Source organism: Denticeps clupeoides, chromosome 3 (genome assembly GCF_900700375.1).
Source record: "Denticeps clupeoides chromosome 3, fDenClu1.1, whole genome shotgun sequence".
NCBI lineage: Eukaryota > Metazoa > Chordata > Actinopteri > Clupeiformes > Denticipitidae > Denticeps > Denticeps clupeoides.
The window spans coordinates 1,561,050-1,573,790 of NC_041709.1; the positions used below are offsets into that span (position 1 = coordinate 1,561,050).

General features: G+C 46.9%; 1 protein-coding gene across 7 annotated transcripts in view; it reads right to left on the reverse strand.

Annotated features, from left to right (window-relative positions):
* palm2akap2 (PALM2 and AKAP2 fusion) overlaps positions 1 to 12,741 on the reverse strand; it is a 66,928-nt gene that overhangs the window by 12,399 nt on the left and 41,788 nt on the right. The window contains exons 1-2 of one of the 7 annotated variants that reach the window (XM_028971048.1): positions 1,014 to 1,424; positions 742 to 891 (exon numbers count right to left, since the gene is read on the reverse strand). The exons of 5 other annotated variants lie outside the window; for them this stretch is intronic. In XM_028971048.1, the coding sequence (XP_028826881.1) occupies positions 742 to 891; positions 1,014 to 1,169 (306 nt within the window). In that variant the 5' untranslated portion in view covers positions 1,170 to 1,424. Of the gene's footprint in view, positions 1 to 741; positions 892 to 1,013; positions 1,425 to 8,486; positions 8,538 to 12,741 lie in introns of those variants that run through there. One more of the 7 variants, XM_028971049.1, reaches the window with a different exon arrangement.

Here is a 12,741-nt window from a genome sequence, read left to right on the forward strand (position 1 = left end):
CTCCCATGGCAGCTTCTCTAGTATTTTTCATGGGACACATGGCTCTGGGTCTTACTCACCCCCTCCCTTCCCACATCCCCATTTCCTCAACAGCCCGGGCTCAGGAAAGCTCCCACCAAGAAAAAAAAAAAACAGCAGACCAAGCAGCCCTGGGCATCCTCCCAAACATCTCCATGTTTCGTTGCTGCATACCATCGTCCATGTCAGACGGACGTGTCTCGTTTTTTAAACCATAAGCCTGGAGGGAAGCAGGGGGCCGGCAAGGCGCAGCGTCCACAGTCAGGTCTGCGTCCCATCGGACTGCTCTGACCTTCCCAGCATGCACGCCTCAGCCGTCCTGAGGGCCGGTGCCTGAGTCGATGGATGCGCAAGTGCCTCTCGGGCGGTTCTCACTTTCGGCCCGGCATCTGGAAGTGGTTACCTTGCCACGCGCCATTACCCCTATGCAGATGAGCTCTCGGTGTGAGGGACTTCCACACGTTCTTCCACACATTCCTTTACTTCAAAGTAACATCTCTCAGAGAAGTAACATCTCTCTGTCCACCACGTGCATGCAAGTTTTACTACGGTAAATTTCCCACTTGCGGGACCAATGAAGGACCATCTTTATCTTATTACAAGACCGTATCTGAGCTTTTAACTAATCTAATCAGTAGCGAATAATGGCGAGAAAATCATACCAAATATCAATTTGTGGGTTAAATAGAGGTGAAATATAAAAAAAGAACAACCAGCGTTTACCTCCTGTAGTGTGATTCCCAACATCCAGACCAGTGATTTACGTGATGAGCCCTTATCTGTCCTGTGAACCTCGGCGGCTGTGAGGATCGAAAGGGTCCTTCCTACTGCACGTGCGGTCTTTCCTGGCCTCCTCCACCACTTCCCCTTTATCTGCGCACGCATGTGCGTTTGAAAGAGCGACAAGCCTCATACGCTGCTGCCCACCCCCCTTCTATTCCCTCCTCTTCCACAATGATCCTCTTCTCTTTGGCTCCCAAAGTCAAATTCCTTACCCCGGTCTCAGCGCAGCCAGTGATGTCACCGGACGAGGGGGCCTGGCTCCCTCTCACTCCTCCTCCGGCCCATTCACACAAAGACCCGCTCTGTCTGAGCCGGCCCCCTGGCCCTCCTTCCCTCCTCCTGGCTGGACGTGGGCTGGGCATCTCCATACGCTAGAACGGCGGGCGGCGGCACTGGCGGCGGGGAGCAGCAGATGCCACACCACGCTCGCAGCAACTTGGGCAGCGGAGGGTGTGGAGTTGTGTCAGCTGACCATTAAAATAATAGCTCAGCGGGCTTTAAATGTTAAAAAATGCATAAGCAGGCTAAGAGACTTCATTCATTACCACATGATATGATGAATATAAACCATTTTTGATGTTTTTTTTATGGCAAATGTAGACAAGTCTATGTACTTCAATATACCACAATTTTCCTTTTTTTCTGACTAAGCTGAGAGAATTAAAAGAAGTTACACAACTTGGAAAGTAGTTTTAGGCTGCGAATTTCAGCACACGTTGCAGAAGGCATTGGCTTGAAAACGTGCCGGTGTGTGTTTTCATCACGTCGCCAACGGTAACTAAACGCCAAACACCGGGTCTCTTTTGGGGCCTGGCTGCATTGCCTAATTAGCATGTGTCTTGTGTCGCATCTTCAGTTTCAGCTCATCCATCACATGCATCTTGGCCAATAAGCCGTTGTCCAGGCCTTGATTTGCACTGTGATTTGCACCCTTCTGCTCTTTAAATAGAACCAGCCAATATGTTTGGAAGAAAAATGCTTTTGCATGCAGACGCAAAATGCACAGAACGTCCTTGCATACAGACTAATTTGCATAATTTCGCTTAAGGATTTATGAAGAGCCACTTTCTGTGTTTGAATGGCATTTTACGGCCATTTTTTTAGTACCCCAACTAATAATAATAAAGCATTTTTATTATGCAATCACACGCCCTGACCACCCATATGCAGCTGCATCCATGAACCGATAAATCAGGGCCTGCTAAGGGCGGGGCAGTAAATCAATACAACAATGTACGCCGAAGCACTGTTCATATGTCATATGTCACTGTCTACATCGGTGGACAGATTTTGCTTAAAAATCTAAAATCAAAAGGGAGGTTTCAACTACTACAGCAATAACTCATACAAACTCACATGTTTGCACAGTGATTAATGGTAAAATCTAAATAGTATCTTAAGGGTTATGGTTTTTTTCTGATGGTTTCATAGACTACTGTAGTGAAACCAAGTAAGCAAAGCTGATTCCCTGATTCCAATTCAGTAACACAATAGGCCAATAACTGTGTGGTTCTGGATCACTAGACCAGTTCCATCGATCAGTCGTGCATTCTGGCCTTTTTGATCGCTGAAGCCTTAGAGCTGGATGAAACTGGATGTGAAGGCCTTCAACTTATAAAGCACTGATTTACGTTCAAGGTTCAAGTGAAAGGACAGAGGTAGGTTACAATACTAAAACACATACCCTGTGCTTCAGTCGCGAACGGTCTGTAATGTATCCTGGCTGCGGTGAAGGAAGGGTGTGGCAGCGTCCTGTACGACGTGCGGGCTGCACCCTTTCTGGTAGTCAATTCCCTTACTGTTCTCCGCCTACATTCCACGTATCCATGCGCTTTGGAAATTGCTCTGCCTGACAGTGTCGTAGGATCCTGTCTAAAAATGGATCTTCTGGGGAAAAGAGGAAGTGGTCCACGCGTGGACAGTGACACCAGACAAATGTTCCATTTTATTCCACTGCGTCTGGTGCTATTTGGAACATGCCGAGCTTTCTGTTATTGCATAGTGGTAAATTATGAGGACCATTAGATAAACATATATAAATATCAATATCTAGTGGCCTCCAGAGCGATCTGACAATGTCCTTCGGACTAACAGAAGCTATTTTTAGGATGGACGTGCACTTTTTTTTAGTAGCACATCTTACCCTTGAATGTCAAGAAGCACACCCAGACCCGTCACAGCCGCACAAGTAAACAGCGGCATCCACAGACGGCCTGCTCACACGTTACGGCCCAGTAAAAACCGCGAGGCGTGCTCCACACTAACAGGAGGAGAAAGAGAATGAAAGGGAGAGGGAGGAGGATTGAAGGCCCAGGGATCCTGGTGTGGGGCCAGGGAGAAAAGATCAATACGCGTGGACGTAGTCGCAAGGCTAACGTGCTCCAGCTAATTCAGCCAATCTGGGGCGAGCTGGGTCGATGGAGATTCATCCATAAACGCGAACAAATTCAGGTCTCGATAGCTTTAACATTATGGGTCTGACAGCTGGTGCAGCGCTGTGATCCTCTGAGACATGAATACTGGGGGACGTCTGGAACCAGTCATGCTTACAGGAAGCTATGACCAAATAACGTGGGAAATCTTTCAGTAAATCATGCTTCTGGTGCAAGAAAAAAAAAGCATTAACTGCGAGCTGAAAGAGGGTTGAAGGTCCGAGGTGCTTATTTTAGTGCCAGTTAAGATACATGGTGCAACATTCTGGTTGAGAATTACAAGCACTGACCAGGCATTATAGGATGAAAGCATGGCTGCCTTTTTCTCTAGATTGCGCTAAGATGATTTGAACTGGTTTAATTCATTTAAAACAGATGAAAGCTGAGTGATGAAGCAAAAATATCCCCCCAGACTTTTAGCATGAGATGACACATAAGCAAGCCATGAGGACAAAGGCAGGAGCGAAGCATGTGACCATGCCGAGTCAAGCTGCAGCCCGTATTTAGCAGCGAGTCAGTCAAATGACCGGAGGGACAGAGCAAGAGACAAACTGAACAGTCTGTCCTTGGTCCAGACACCCTGCTTCTGGCGCTGCCTCACTACGACCTCTAATCTGACAGGGGGAGGGCGGTAGAGGGCGAGATAGCGGATGAATGACGGAGGGAGATCGGGGTCGTCTGGTTACTGTCAGCAGTTCCCGACGGCCTGACAGCATGCACGCTGCCGTGGCCCACAGGCAATCTCAGTCCTCCCGCATTGTCCAGGGAGCTCGGGACAGACGTCCTCCTGGGAATAACCACGCGAGGAGATGGGATTTGATCCTAGTCGCTCGCTGCGTCTGCAGATGCTGCCCCAAAAAACAAAAAGGTACTCGCGAAAAGCACCTGAGGACGGTCTGATGGATGTGGCCCACATGGCGGCGCTGATGTGAGTCCGAGGTGGGAATAGCTACAGTTCGCTCTCACCTAAAATACCGTTAAGTGGCTTAAAGGGCCGTTAAAAGCAGACCCCGTTTTGTCAATGGGGAGAGAATTACAACAGATTACAGGGATCACGGCCACGCAGACGGGACGTCAGCCTCGGGGGAGGCCCTGCTCTCCAAAACGCACAGCATGTGTCCCTGTCCTGAACCTCTGGACTTGTGACTGACTGGAAAAAGGGAGGGAATGTCCTTTATCATCCATTTAGACCACAGCGGGGCGATAATGCTGTGATATCCATTCTTAATGTTGACTTTAGCCCATCCCTGTTCCTAAAAGGCTTTTCCCATCATCAAGCGCAGCTTTTTTTTTTTTTTTGGAAAAAGCTCCCAGCAGGCCTCAGTGCAGCTCCATCACATATGTTTTCAAGAATCTCTTAAAGTTTTATCTGTTCAGGGAGAAAGTTCTAACTTAAAGCTTCAACAACTTTCTTCAATGGTTGGAATATGACACTGAAGTTCATGCACTTAGAAGTAAAACAGTGCTTTCATGTCTCCCGTTGTGCCGACCTTGAACATTTGCCGCTTTTGTTAAAAATGTCTGCTGAATGCTCCGGTAAAATAGAACCTGGAAACTGAGTCAAAGACACGTGAAAGTTGCAGCATAACTATGAAGGTACGTTTTACAAAGAGATGCCACCAAAATCAAAGCAGGTTTAGAGATGGTTTTCTGACACACTGGAAATTTAAGGATGAACCTGTTGACCAGAAGCCTAAATATAATGAATCTGAAACTGAAGGGCAGCTTGTTTTTGAGTAGGAATCTTGAAAGACGCATTTTCTCTCTCAGGGACAGGAGAAGTGGAGCACACAAAGAGGTCTCGTCTGTTTTCCTTTCAATCTGTTATGCAATAGCAGACCCTCGAGGGAGATTTTGAAATTTCACTTGAAAACAATACATGAATGTGAGATTATTTTGTATTATTCCATACCACGCAATGAAAGAAAGTTTGAAAAGTTTCCAAAAGGACAATGCCGAAGCCAAACTAAACCGCAACGGTGTCAAAGTTGACATGTTGATTAGAGAGTTATCGTGACCTGGGTGCAGAAGTTAACACGGAGGAATAATGAAAACAAAAAGGCCAAATCCCCTACTGGTGTTCAATGGTGTTTTTATAACTAAAATGTCTTATCATTGCAATAAACTTTCAGGGAACTTTAAATGACACTAAGTGGAGCCGCATGTCAGTGAACGTTAATACCTGCTCTTACTGACCTCCAGTAACTGGACTTGAACTGAGGGTTGCCACGCTACGATCCTCATGCAAAAAGGAAGCAATAAATCACAAAAACTTGCCACTGAAAACCAGCCTTACCCTGGAGCCCTGAATCATGGTCCAGCAAAGGACCTGCCAAGGTGCTGGGTACTTCAGCATCTGAAGAGGGGGCCACTGGAGCACACTGTGACTCCGTACACTTCACTGACACTGGCTCACTGCTAGTTTAACACTAAAACCAACCCAAGGCCGGTCGGAGTCCCTGCATTCCCCCAGAGTGCCGACTTCAGCGTCAGATGACCAAGGAAAGTCATCCATGAGGGCTCTTTGATCCGAAAATTAGCTTACCATCAAAAGCAATTATATGGGCCTCCTTCTTCCTTCTCTGTTAGGTTGGGGCGCAGGAAGCCCGGCACTAACCAGTCATGACTTTCCCAGTAACCCGCTCAGTCCGGACCCCTGATGAGCTCAGCCTATTAGAGGTGTGGGAGGGAGGAGAGCTCAGCTGGCCTGAATGCTGATGGATGGGCTGGACAGGAGGGGTCAAGTCGTGGCAGCAACAAGGCGTGGCATAACAGGCCCATTTGCGTCACAGAATACAAAATCATTATAGATCGATTGATCCATGTGCAAACTGATTACAAGTTTCTGCATGGCCTCCATATGTCTTCTCCATTTAAATAAAACATCATCATGGATTATATACATAAAAACATTGATATGTACATAGACAAAAAACAATGAATTTTCATGCTGTTTATGCAATAGTGTACACATTTACATACAGTCATCCTTGAGTCGTTCTCACTGGCACAGGTGTCTCTGCAGCCGACATCATCATTATCCTGCTTGGCAATGAAGGACTGAGTCTCTCTGGACAGCTGTCCTCATAAAGCATGTTTCTCTACATGCACTGTATGCAACTGTGAATTTCACATGGATGCACACGGAGCCTTCCGTCTCTACTCACATGAATTATGGCAGAAATGATATAGTCAACAATTCAGACGTGACATGACTATGACCTCCTCCAATAGAAACATTAGACTCTGACCTCGAGGGCATGTACTGCTCAACACTCATGCTAATGTCCTATTTATATGTAAAAGAAAGATAAACTTGTCATTACTTTAAAAGCTTCATCCTTGCTGTTTCCTACATGTAGTAAGTGAAGTATTTGAACCAGCAACCTTCCAATTACAGGTTCCTTACCCTCTAGGCCACCTCTAGGCCTAAACAGTAAAAACCCCAAATACCAAACCCCCAAGCTGTCAGTGAGGTCCCCTTAAGCAAGGTACCGTCCCCACACACTGCTCCCTGGGCGCTTTCATGGCTGCCCACTGCTCACGATGACAAAAACAATCACTTTCAGAAGCTGCGTGTCTGGACACATCATTGTGAGGCCTTTCGCATCTGAAGTGGACCCATGTGACTGTGACGGAGCGATGGGCATGTCCTTGCCATGCACGACCCAGATTCCCGTCGCTAGGCAGTGACATACTTTCCCTCCTCGCTGCCACTATACACTCTTCCTTTTCCTGCTGCACCGTCACCCACTGGCATGACGTCCGGCTCCCCTGAGACCAGCTGGGTCTACTTCCCCTCCACAATAGACCAACTGAGAAGTCACATAAAAGGAGGACCTGGTACATTGTTTTAGGATGCAAGGAAATATCCTGACATTCACCCTGGTGGAGCGAGACGAAGCTCAAATGGGAATATTCGGAATATTTGGGAGGACTAGAGGATTAAATGCCTATGCCTTTTCCAGATGCAAGAGTCATTGTTGAAAATGGCTGCGCCAGCTTCTAAGCAGGCCATTTAGCACATGGCAGGGGGAGGAAGCGGCCGGCGTGTTTATCCTCTCGGCACAATAGCAGGGGTCAGGCCAGAGAGGAAGCACTTCTTTCCGTATCTAAGGGCAGGGCTGCAACAAAACCCAAACAAGATGGCGGTGCCACCTGTTCGAGCATGAGCCCCACTGTGAGGCTGGAACTATGATATATTACTTTTACTCAGTTTCTCCAATTCTTCCGCAGCTACGCTGGTTATTTGGCACAACTAAACAGAAGAAAAAAAAGTACCATATTAACTAAAAATGAACCATTATTGTATTAAACAATATTATTGAAGTGAAGTGATTGTCACATGTGATACACAGCAGCACAGCACACGGTGCACACAGTGAAATTTGTCCTCTGTATTTAACCATCACCCTGAGTGAGCAGTGGGCAGCCATGACGGTGCTTTGCTCAGTGGCACCTCAGTGGCACCTTGGCAGATCGGGATTCGAACCGGCAACCTTCTGATTACGGGGCCGATTCCTTAACCGCTAGGCCACCACAGCCCCAAAACTGCAGAGCTGCATTGGCCAGGAACAAGAGAATTGGCCGACAGACAAGAGAAACTATTCGCATGTTAGATTATGTTTTGCATTATTGTCTTCCGAGCCACGCCCAGTCCCTGCTTATCCTTGACCAATAGCAAAGCTGTCTCATTGAGCAAATGAAGCTAGGCTTATAAATGAATTCATTTGATAATACGGAAAAAATGTGGCAAATAACTGTGTTTTTCTTGATCTCCCCAGAATACCGAGGACGTGACTCTTCCAGTGCTATGTGACATTCAGAGAGAAAAGAAATGATGGCCGAAACTTTTGTTGGGCCAAGCAGCCCTTGGGGGCTCTAGTGCTTTGTGCTGGATGCTTTCAGGCACGCAAGTGAAGATTTTCGTATCGCTTTCCACTGCCAGAGTGCCACACACATTCACGTCCCGTTCCCAACACATTTTCCCAACGTTCTCTGTTCTGAGTGAATGCATGCAGCGCAGTAACTGTGTTCCAGCAGAACAATCCACATTCAGCATGACTGTTAATGACAGACTGGCAGTAAAACGGAATACAAATATATCCAAATGTAAAGATATCGTGTTTCTAAACACGCGTAAAGCATTGAAACATAATCACCAGCCTATCTTCAAACCAAACGGTACGACTGTCCCAAAATTAGCCGTAGGAATGGACCTTCGATAGCATCTTAAAAAGGGATTCTACCTACCATAAATACAGAGAAAATAATCCAAAAGGATATCATTTCCAAGCTATGTTTCCTGGAATGGGTGTTCGCTGGGAGAGAGGCTGCACTGTGGGTCTGGACACAAGCAGCCCACATGGCATCATGGGTCTCGCTTCTCTTTAATTCCTCACATAAAGGCAGCCAACAAAAAGGCTCGGTGCCCAGCGGTCGAAAAGAGAGAGAAAGCCTCTCCGGAGCGCCAGCTGAAGACGCCAGCCCCAGTTCAGGGCTCTTTGTTCAGACTTCTGTCATCTTTTTTTGTCATCCTTTTGACAACGAGGCCATTTGGATGATTACCATTTTGACATTATTATTCATGTAAAATACATGAAACCTGGAACTGATGCCTGGGATTAATGGTCTACAGTTAGGGCTTCCCAGGCCATGAGAAGTGTCTTCTGACCATTGTTGCCATGGTGTCGGTCTGTGGCTTGTACCAATGCACGGCGAGCCCGGCCGACACAGATGCTTTGATGTGAGATGCAGGTGAGGCCTGACCGTCGTCTGAGCTCCACCTCTCTGCAAGTCGCAACTCGGCTGTGTTTTAGATGCCATCTGAACCATCTTCATTTACCACGAATGCTTTTTGATGATGGTTTTGTGGGTTATTAAGGACCGTTTTAGATAATAAGGTGCTGCAGCATTGTTTGAAGTTGGTGTAGCCGGAGTGTGGAAACTTCAAGTGCATTTGTCCTCTGAATACAGCCTACCATGTTTAAAGTGCCCGTGTTAAAGATCAAAAGAGAACGTGAACGTACAGACGTGGTCTCTCCACTGAGCCAACTACAACGCTCACTGACAGGCAGCTGAAATGCACGGCTGTGAGCACTCTGGGGGTTCTATGCCCTTTCCAGATCTCTTCTCTCCTATCTGGACGTTTACTCAGGCGCTGCCTGCATCGGAGATCACGATGGATATCTCTGTGCTGCCTTTTCCCCCCTGTTCATTTTCCCCCAAAGTGCGGAAGCCCTCTATTGGAGCATATGAGAATCTACGATATATAATATTATTTTATTGTGGTTATGTTGGTGGTTCATTGGTGTTCAATTGCCTGCCAATGCAGCTATGCTGTTTCAGGGGGCAGTGGTGGCCTAGCGGTTAAGGAAGTGGCCCCGTAACCAGAAGGTTGCCAGTTCGAATCCCGCACTGAGGTGCCACTGAGCAAAAGCACCGTCCCCACACACTGCTCCCCGGACGCCTGTCATGGCTGCCCACTGCTCACTCAGGGTGATGGGTTAAATGCAGAGGACAAATTTCACTGTGTAAAATTGTGGTAGTAGTAGGTAGTAGGGTGGTAGTAGCCTAGTGGGTAACACACTCGCCTATGAACCATAAGACCCGGGTTCGAATCCCACTTACTACCATTGTGTCCCTGAGCAAGACACTTAACCCTGAGTTGCTCCAGGGGGTGACTGTCCCTGTAACTACTGATTGTAAGTTGGTCTGGATAAGGGCGTCTGATAAATGCTGTAAATGTAAATTGTGTGCACCGTGTGCTGTGCTGCTGTGTATGACATGTGTGTATCACTTGTAGCTGAATGATTTTTTTAAGATGAGAAGTTTTAATGTTGGTACAGGCTCTTTAATCCTGCACCTGAGAGGTCCATTTAGCACATAACTGACATACATTTCAGTTTTACTGTGTTTTGGGGTACTTATGCACTATAACTGTGGTTCTGTGGCAGCTTCTAAAATCACATGAACTGTATAATGACCTCACCTGCAGTCCCGCAGCAGACAAGCTCGCCCGGGGTAAAGCTGAGCTGCACCCGCCATAATCCTCACCGCCGCCTGAAGCCGCAGCCCGGTGACTCTTGAGCGCGACCCCTGACTCCACATTTCTGCACCATCGCGGAAGCTAGCGGCCAATCTGCGCGGCGCGTGAACGCGGGCCCGGGCAGGCGTGCCGCACTGACGTCTAATCGCCACATCAACAATCCTATTAGCCGGCTTTATTTAGCCAGTGTAAATGGGCGGCGTGCATTCGTTGTCTCCACATCTCCTTCCATTAGGAAAGGACGGTGCTGTGCGCTCAGTCTCTGTGCTGTTTGCCACCATCTTGTCTCTAACAAGGGCCTTGAAAACCAACCCCCATAGTCTGAATTCTGATCAGCTTCGAGCTTTGATACGTGAATGTGAAATGTCTGCGTGCTTTCAGCGCACTGTTCCCAGCGGGCAATGACACCCCGGATAAATCTCACATGGGATTACGCGCGGCCCGTGGACCACACCTCGAACATTCCAGCATTCTAACGGCCTCTCATGCCATTGGAATTTGATAAGGAGCGTGCATGTCTTTATTAGGATTTCTGGCTGCCTCCTCATCACTGATGCTTGAGCTCCTGGTAAATGTTATGATGTTGAAGGTAGAAGATATTTACACCGTGCAAAAAAAGGGGCAACATGCATTTTCTTATGAAAGCAATAAGCCAAGCGGACCCAACGGAGCCCAAGAGAAATTATAACAGACACACACACACACACACACACACATATATATATATATATGCCTAAGAATGCCCTATATTCTAATACCATACATATATATATATATATATATACACACACACACACACACATATATAAAATACACACATCCTTTTAATTTATATTACAGCTGCTTAGCATTATATGGGTGAAAGCAATATAAACTACATGCTCTGGTGAGTATTTAACCACAGCTAGTGCAACATGTCTCCTACGTGTAAGTGAGATTTGTAATTTTTGCCTACACAGTAATAAATGAATGTTTAGAGCAGCTTGGACACATTTTTTCCCTCTGGTTGACTCTGGTATAGAACCTTATTACAGAGCAGTGGGGTGAGGGACACCACATATTTGTCACCGTGCTTTATTGCAAGTCCATTGGAGGAATTAGTAACAATTCTCGGGGAAAGCGTTATGTAATCCTAGGCGTCCGCTTCCTTCGGTGTATGTTGTCCTGTGCCCAGGCCTTCTCCTCACTATGCTGTGAATTATCTAAAATGTCTCGTCATATTTGTCTCGTCATAAGCCCATTGAGACATACTGTATGTGATTTTGGGCTATACAAGAAATAAATGTTGTTGTTGTTATTTCTGCTTTACAGACGGCATCTTTCAGACGGATCAAATTGCCCTTATAAATACATGGTTTATATGATGTGGAAGCCTAGCATTTCACTTGATGGGCTATGGCCATCTTTCGAGTGGAGAAGTTTTTCGTAGCTGGAAATGTCAGAAATGTCAGAGGAGAAGAACAGAATTGGGTTTGGTTTCTAAAACCAGTAGCTAGCTTGCTAACACAAAACTATTTCCCACGCATCTGAAGGAACAGCCAAAGGCCAAAAGACTGGTATGGAGATGGCGTGATGGTTCGGTTTGCTCAACAGGACATTTGTTGTTCTTTCCTCAGAACATCAAGCCAAGTGGATCAATTAAGTTCCTTTTTTTCGGTGACGCACAAGGTCCGGAGTGGATTCCACGCACACAATGGGCCAAATGCTCTGTCGTTTTCCCTTAATCTCCAGCCAACAATGCGAATCGAAATGGACACAGTTAGAATACTAACGCAGTTAAAACAGAAACTTAAAAAAAAAAGTCTATTTTTCTTCACATTTATGCAATCCTTCAAGATCTGAACCTAAATGTGCGATAATGATAATGGGTGGTAATGAATGTAGTAGCCTAGCGGGCAACACACTCGCCTATGAACCAGAAGACCCAGGTTCAAACCCCACTTACTACCATCATGTCCCCGAGCAAGACACTTAACCCTGAGTGTCTCCAGTGGGGGACTGTCCCTGTAACTACTGGTTGTAAGTCTGATAAATGCTGTAAATGTAAATAAATGTAGTTTTGTGGAAAAGAGCATCCAAACGTGTAAAAATGGAAGCTGTTATGGCTGAGAGGACGGGGTCAGTGTCCCATATAAAGGCCGGTGCGGTCCCATGTTGGACGCTGCCCGCTGCTGCCTGTACCAGGACAACTCTCTCTGAACGCCCCTGGATTGACCCACTGACACGAGCGATATCGAACCACCGCTCCGTCCCTCAGCCTCTGATGTACCTGCCACCGTCCGACAATTCCAGCTACGCCACGGTAACCCGATCCTCCCCTCCTCTACCCTCCTCACGGCCCCGTTCCCACTCACCCGTTGTCTCCGCGTTCGTTCCCCAGTCCTCCTCTCTTCCTTCCAAGTCATTTACATTTACAGCGTTTACCAGACGCCCTTATCCAGAGCCACTTACAATCAGTAG